We start from the raw sequence: 7,942 nt of genomic DNA, 5'->3' as shown, positions 1-7,942 counted from the left end.
GCAAATATAGCTGATCTTGAATAGTTTTACACAATCTACCATTGTTTAATTCCCTTGCAGCAAGAGCTAGCCTATACTAGCATATGGACTGTACATAAAATGTTACGAGTAATGAGAGAGAGAGAGAGAGAGAGAGAGAGAGAGAGAGAGAGAGAGAGAGAGAGAGAGATAGAGAGAGAGAGAGAGCTCAGACTTTACCCCCCCCCCCCTCTCTCTCTCTCTCTTTCTCTCTCCGCCCTGTGCATGCTTTAGAAAAGATTCCTTCCGCGGTGGGAGAGGAGAGAGAGAGAGAGTCAGAGGAAGTGAAGAGAGAGAAGAGAAAGTTAGAGAGAGAGAGGGAGAGAGAGGGAGAGGCGTGTAGGAACAAGACACGAGGAGGGACGGACGTTGGACTGAGAGAGAGAGAGAGAGAGAGAGAGAGCATCCAACAGTCAGAAAAAAATGAGATGGAAGGAGAAGGGACAACTCTCTCTCTTTAAAGGACCACAACATAATATAATCCTCTAGAAACAACAATTTGTTCACGCGGCGGGGACGCGCAGCGCGCGGAGTGTCTGGTGTGTGTGTGTGCGTGTGTGTGTGTGTGTTTGTGTGTCTGGCGGACTGGAGGCGTTTCAGTTCGCAATCCTCAGTCAGTCTGCGGCGCTGCTGCTGCCTGCTTCAACTGTCTCTACGAACGTGTTCTCTCAATCTCTACGGATTGTTGTCAACTTGTCTTGTTGGGTTTTTAACTCTCCCTCTCTTTTAAATAACTTCTACATCTAAATCTAAATCTCCAGCAGCAGGCTGGCCACGGAATCACTAAACTTCCTCACAGACACACACGAGTGCCTGGGGAAGAAAGAAACAAGAAGTGAGTGAACAACACCACTCACTCAGTTCACAAGGGGAGGAATTTAGAGTATTTCTACTTTTCTATTTTTTTCCTTCTTCTTTTTTTCCGGACCGGAGAGGAGGACCGACTCCTGCCGCTCGCTGTAGCCGGGGTTCGAGGCGTCCCCGCCCGGGGTGAGCCCTAGCCAGCCAGCCAGAGCAGAGCAGCCATGGCCGGGGCCAAGCCGGGCGTGCACGCTCTGCAGCTCAAACCCGTTTCCGTGCACGAAGTTCTGAAGAAAGGCAGCAAGTTCATCAAATGGGACGAGGTGAGTTTATTTTCTATTTATTTTTACCTAAAAATAATGACTTGAATGTTTGGTGGGTGGGGATTCTGGGGGAGAAGTATACTCGCAATGTTTTACTGGAGTAAAAGTATCGATGCTGCAGGTACTCTCTGTACGAGTTACAACTACACCACTTCAAAATGTTACTTGAATAAGTTACTTGAGTGACATTGTCATTATTATCAATATGTATTATTTGTACATAATGCTCCGTTAGTAGATGTTAGGAATTCAAAATAGTGGTATGGAAACTTGGAAAGTAAATGTAGGCTATTCATCATGCAGTATCAGAACGTCGCATTTCACAAGTTATCATATAGGCCTATGTCTGAAATGTATACAATTATTTTGTAAACTAGGATCATAGAATGCAGAGAGACAGTGTAGTGTCTCAGTAAACTATAGGATCATAGAATGCAGAGAGACAGTGTAGTGTCTCAGTAAACTATAGGATCATAGAATGCAGAGAGACAGTGTAGTGTCTCAGTAAACTATAGGATCATAGAGTGCAGTGAGACGGTGTAGTGTCTCAGTAGCCTAAACTATAGGATCATAGAATGCAGAGAGACTGTGTAGTGTCTCAGTAAACTATAGGATCATAGAATGCAGAGAGACAGTGTAGTCACAGTGTCTCAGTAAACTATAGGATCATAGATTGCAGAGAGACTGACAGTGTAGTGTCTCCAGACAGTAGTACATGCCTTGGACTATTCATACGCTACTAGGTTATTATCGATATAAATAATCCATAGATAAAACAGAGCCAGTCTGTTAAACTCTAAGAGTGTACGTACGAGTCAATAGATTATTGATTTAACGATGGATTAAAACATTGATTCTCAACCGGCCCAGGGCGTCCTATCCCCAAAGGATCGGGGGGAGGGTCCCAGACGATTAGCTTAATGTGCAACACAAGTTACAATTTAAGGACTTACTGAAAGAAATCGTTAGATGATTGGTGTCAAAAGTAATCAATAGACTGTACTACAAACAAACGGTCAAACAATTGGCCAAAATGTGAAACGTTACCCGAGAAAAAGGCACATATTGTGAAAATAGCAGAGTCAAACAAAATGTAATAATTCCTACAATGCCAAGTGCTTGTCAGGGTGTGTGTGTGTGTGTGTGTGTGTGTGTGTGGGGATCCCCCAGTAGAAATAGGATTTATGAGCCTCCTGGTTTGATCCCGGGCTCACCCAGAGTTAGTGTAGAAGTGTCATTGAGCAACACTCAGTCTGAACCCCTAATTGCTCCTGATGTGCAGGTTGGTGCCACTGCCTTGCATGGTTTCCTCTGCCATCATCAGTGTGTGTGTGTGTGTGTGTGTGTGTGTGTGTGTGTGTGTGTGTGTGTGTGTGTGTGTGTGTGTGTGTGTGTGGATACGCGGATGACATTTCTTTGGCCTCTAGGGAAGAGAGCACAATTAAAAACATGCTCTCCGGGACAGACCGCTTTTTAGAATGGTCAGGCCTAGAGGTCAAAAACACAAAATGTGCTGTCTTGTACGAGAGGAGGGAACCGGTGGTACCACTCCAAAATGCGTGAGTGATGGGTGAATGTAATGCACAATCTATGTAAATATGTATAAATGCAGAACAGAAATGTAGTTTAGCGGTTGGCTCGGTGCCATGAGGATGTCTCATTCCTGGATAGATGTCCATCAACAGTCAACACCACAGGCATGTCCGATAGACATCTATCTGACATTCTTCCTGCCGACAAGCCACTAGCCTCGTTTACATGGATGACATATCCTCATTTGTATGGTGTCCCCACATAGCACTCTGTAGTGTATACACGTAGTTTCATTATGATATTCTACTGTTAGACGGATGTTAGGTTCTTAGCTTATACGCCTGATTCTTGATGACTATTTCCATGTGTTGTTCTTGCTTACTGTAAATCGCTCTGGATTAAGTCTGGAAATGCCTAACTTAAATTGTAAATAGAAGGCAACACAGGACGATATTATCATCCATGTCAGATGCACTGATGATTCTGTCGACTAAGACTAAAATACTAAGACTAAGATTTTGATATTTAGTCGACTAATGGCAGACTAAGGCCCAAACCACACTACCTGCAAATCCTTGCAACTAACAAAACAAACCACACCAATGCAACTCCTTATTGGGAATAATGGTTGCATTATTGCATGTTGCAAGAAGATGCATGGCGACCCTCTGGTGTGGTCCGGATGGATCGGGACGGATCACGTAACTGACGTGATGCAAGGGGAGACATTTCTCTCACCCGCCGTTGCGTATTTGTCTTCTTGCGCCGATTACGTTCCGACTCTGTAAAGCACTTAAGACTGAACCCTTTCAGATGACTAAAATAGGACTAAAACTAAAGTGGTGTTTTTTCGCCTGCCTTATCGTCTTATGTTCCCAGCCTATCAGAATGCAAAAGGAAGTGAAAGAAAGTGATTTTGCTCAAAAAGATTAGATAGATTTAGATAAAAATGTAGATCAGCTACATTTAAAAGAATCACACCCGTGTGAACTTAGTGGTGCAACTCCCCTCTCCCCCTGCTTCTCTCTCTACATTTTCTTATGGGCATTTCATGTTGTCTAATGAAGAAAAAGTGGAATGTCTGCTTGTGCAGGTTGACCACATTTCATGTTGTCTATACTCTACCTGCACATCCTGGTAGATCTCGATCTACCTTTTGGTCACCCCTGGCACTCTAATCCACTGGTTCCCAAACAGTGGATCGGGACTCATTTGTAGGTCGCAGACACATTTGTATGGGTCCCTTAAATTGCTTTTGTTTCCTACATTTTGTTTTAAATTATTATTGTTTCGAAATATATATATATTTGAGCTCGTATTTTTGTGCGTCCGGGGAAAACGTCTCATTTCTTTTTTGGGGTCTTGAGTTAAAAAGCGTGGGAAACACTGTGACTGCTCCAATCCATTAGTTCTCAAATGTTTTCATGTCAAGGACCCCCAAATTGACATTTATTAGCCTGCGGACCCCCCATTTGTGCGGCTCTACCTCTAGCAGTCATTTTCAACTGTTTTCATTTCAAGGACCCCCAGTTTGGCATGCATTAGGCTACAGACGCCCATTTTAACGGCATTTCTATCTCTGGGACACCAATTTATATTGTAAAACCAATGTTAATTTAACTCTGAGAGTGTACAAATGGTGTACAATGTACTATTGTAACAGTCCCACAAGGGTCCATTTGGTTCCTTACTATCATTTAGCTGGGGACCCCCTGGAACCCTACTCAAGGACCCCACTTTGAGAACCACTGCTCTAATCTACCTATCGGTGTAATAAGTATAGTGACAGCCAATGACCCTGCCAGGCATTGCAGGCATTTCAGATGGCCAATCACAGTGTGTGTTGTGTTGGAGAATTCCTGTTCAGCCAGTTTTTTACTTTTTACCCACAGGATCAGGTTCAGACACATCAACCCCCCCCCTTTATTCTCTCTGTCTCTCTCTCTCTGTGCAGTGTTTTGAATCAAAGTGATTGTTTACTCACATGAACAAAATCATCGTCATGATGACGTTTTAAGAAATTTTATAATTTTAAAATAGCAGATCGACAAGCTCACAATGCGTCACATGGTGGACACGTTGTGAGCTTGTAGTGGTTAACGTGTGTTTTGTAAAAATCTACAAAGTAACTAAGTAATAATTGTAGCGGAGTAAAAGTACAATATTTGGATCCGACATCGAGTGGAAGTAAAAGTATTGGAAATTGGAAATACTCAAGTAAAGTACAAGCAGGGCCTGTCTCAAAGTTGTACTCAAAGGTTACTATCCAGCACTGAGGGTGTTCTAGTTACGTCACATAGCTCTGTGTTGTGTTGACGTTTTGATAATGTGTGAAACTAGAAACTTTGAGCATGGTGTTGCAAATAGATAGACTGTTTTGCGCCCCTAGACATAATTATATGTATGTGTGTATATATATATACACACACACACATACATATATTATGTCTAGGGGCGCAAAAAATCTATTTGCAATATCTATTTAGCATATATATATATATTATTGTCTCCACCAGGCCGAAGGCATGGGGAGAGAGTATGTTTTGCACTCGTAGGCCCGGACAGGAGTCAACCCACAGAGCTGGGTCTGATCGAGGGTAGCTACTGGGGCGTAAGTCGGGATTTGATCAACCCCGGCTGGGTCGCCTGAGTGAGGGCTATGATGTTGGTAGACCCGAAACCCCGTTGACCTCAGGATACATCACTGAGGATACGTCCCAGGTGCATCCATGCGATGTATTCTTTAGTTCTAGCGCCACCAGGAGGCCACGACCTGACCTGGCCTGGTGTGGAGACCTGTGCCCTGAGGGGCACTTTTTCTAGTTATTATTATTATTTATTTATTTTAAGATTGTTTAAGATTTGTTGATAGTTTCAAGTGGAGATTGGCAGGGGAAGCGGGAGTGTGGTTAGGGCTTTACAGCTACAGCTGAGCGAATCATAGAGGAGCTAAGCGGGCGGGTAGCAGACCTCCCCTCTTTTCACTGCACACACACACACACACACACACACACACACACACACACACACACACACACACACACCACACACACACACACACACACACACACACACACACACACACACACACACAGGGGCGGCCTTAGGAATCTGGAGGCCTGTTTCAAGACCAAATATGAGGCCCCCCTATATAGCTATAACATTTTATTCCGTTGATACAGGCATATTGACACAAATAGTTTTCACTGTTCAATATTGTGCGCAGCCATTTCTATCGACAATTACAGCAACACCTCTCCTCATACTGTCGTCCCTTCACAATATAGTGTCTCCCTTTTACCTCCCAATGCTGCACATTTTACCCAGGTTAATAACGTGAAATAGGTGTAACTTAACATCGTGGGCTATTTATTCAGCACTATACTTTTTTGGGGAGTCAATGGCAGATTGTGGCACGTAAAAACGCTTTTTAGGTAGAACTCCATTCACACTTTTTATAATTCAGCTTACTGTGTGCTGGAACTTTTTACTTTGCACTGGGGGGACAGTGGGGGGGGGCACTGGGAGGACACGAAAAAAAAGCAAATCACGAAAAAAGCATGGACTATAGACACACACACACACACACACACACACACACACACATCTCTCTCACAGCTACAATGAACGTTGCTACAGAGGAGTCGCGGACCAACTTTAATTTGTGAGCCGTGCGAGGTTCCAAGCGGGGCTAGCGTTTTGCCTACAATGTTTAGGCTACTCATTGTCGCGTCACAAACCACCACAGTGTTGACCTTTGTTTGTGTGTGTGTGTGTGTGTGTGTGTGTGTGTGTCGTCAGAGGAATACACAAACCCCCAGGGACCACCTGCTAAAAATATATATATATAATTTATAAACTACAACTTGCGCTGTTGTTTGCATAATACTTTGCAAATATTCAAGTTGTCAGTTGTTTATTTCTTTCAGATAGGCTACATTTTCTACATACATACATACAACCATATTTGGTGAAATGGGAGTTAAATGCTGCAATTTATAAAAATGACAAAATATGACTCCTAATTTTCCCGGGACCCATTACATTGAAAACCTATCTGCATCACTGCTTGAGTACATGTGCTTAGTTACTGTGTTGTGTTGACGTTTTCATGGTGTGTGAAACTAAAAGTATTCGAGTAAATGTACTTAGTTACATTTTCATAATGTGTGAAACCAGAAGCTTTCTTCCTGGATGTGTGGAATCCTGTTTCTCCACTCGCTCTTCCGCATGTTTCTGAACCCACACACTGTGTGTGTGTGTGTTTTGACCATAATGACTGTTTTTGTGTGCATGTGCCACACAGAGAGAGAGGGGGAGAGAGACGGAGAGAGAGAGAATATTTTGTTTTTGTTTTTTATTGTTTTCATTTTGACATTGCCATGGCAGTGTAAACATATGGGGGGGGGGGGGGGGGGAGAGAGAGAGAGAGAGAGAGAGAGAGAGAGAGAGAGAGAGAGAGAGAGAGAGAGAGGAGAGAGAGAGAGAGAGAGAGAGAGAGAGAGAGAGAGAGAGAGAGAGAGAGAGAGAGAGAGAGAGAGAGAGAGAGAGAGAGAGAGAGAGAGAGAGAGAGAGAGAGAGAGAGAGAGAGAGAGAGAGAGAGAGAGAGAGAGAGAGAGAGAGAGAGAGAGAGAGAGAGAGAGAGAGAGAGAGAGAGAGAGAGAGAGAGAGAGAGAAATGGCTCATTGTAAAAATGTGTGTGTTTGTTCATTAATCATTAACAGGTCTGTCTGACCGATATGAGCTCTTAACTATCTAACTATGCTTCTCTATCTTTGATGATGTGTGTGTGTGTGTGTGTGTTCTTCCACTGTATGCCCAATTAACAGCTTTACCAAGAGCAAACATTAGTATTGTAGTGCTGCGTAACTTGATTATGGCTGATCCAGAGTCAGTGAATAGGCAGAGTATTATAGAGCTGTTTAACTAGAGTGGTGCTTATGGCTGATCCAGGATCAGTGATATAGGTAGATATTGTAGTGGTGGTTATGGCTGACCCAGAGTCTGTGATATACTAAAGTACTAGTATTGTAGTGCTGTCTAGGTAGATCAGTGTTTTTCAACCCTTTTCATGTCAAGGTCTATTATGTATTCTCGTATTTGAGCCACGGATGACATTTAGGGCTGTATTTTGCGTGTCTTAAGTTACCAGGTCTTATTACCTAACTTGAGTAAACTAAAGACCTGGAGGAGTGATCAATGCTCTTTGGCCACTCAGAATAGCCAAATGGCATTGATCACGCCTCCAGGTCTTTAGTTTACTCAAG

At 43.2% G+C, this 7,942-nt stretch overlaps 1 protein-coding gene across 1 annotated transcript in view; it reads left to right on the top strand.

Annotated features, from left to right (window-relative positions):
- Positions 1–424: 424 nt before the first annotated feature.
- plcb3 (phospholipase C, beta 3 (phosphatidylinositol-specific)) overlaps positions 425–7,942 on the top strand; it is an 82,923-nt gene continuing 75,405 nt past the window's right edge. Inside the window, exon 1 of the mRNA XM_083789547.1 lies at positions 425–1,142. Within this exon, the coding sequence (XP_083645673.1) occupies positions 1,044–1,142 (99 nt within the window). The 5' untranslated portion in view covers positions 425–1,043. The remainder of the gene's footprint in view (positions 1,143–7,942) is intronic.

This window comes from Protomyctophum parallelum, assembly GCF_964188405.1.
Source record: "Protomyctophum parallelum genome assembly, chromosome: 18".
Lineage (NCBI taxonomy): Eukaryota > Metazoa > Chordata > Actinopteri > Myctophiformes > Myctophidae > Protomyctophum > Protomyctophum parallelum.
Note: the sequence above shows the minus strand (reverse complement) of the source record. Positions and strands in the feature narration are given on the sequence as shown.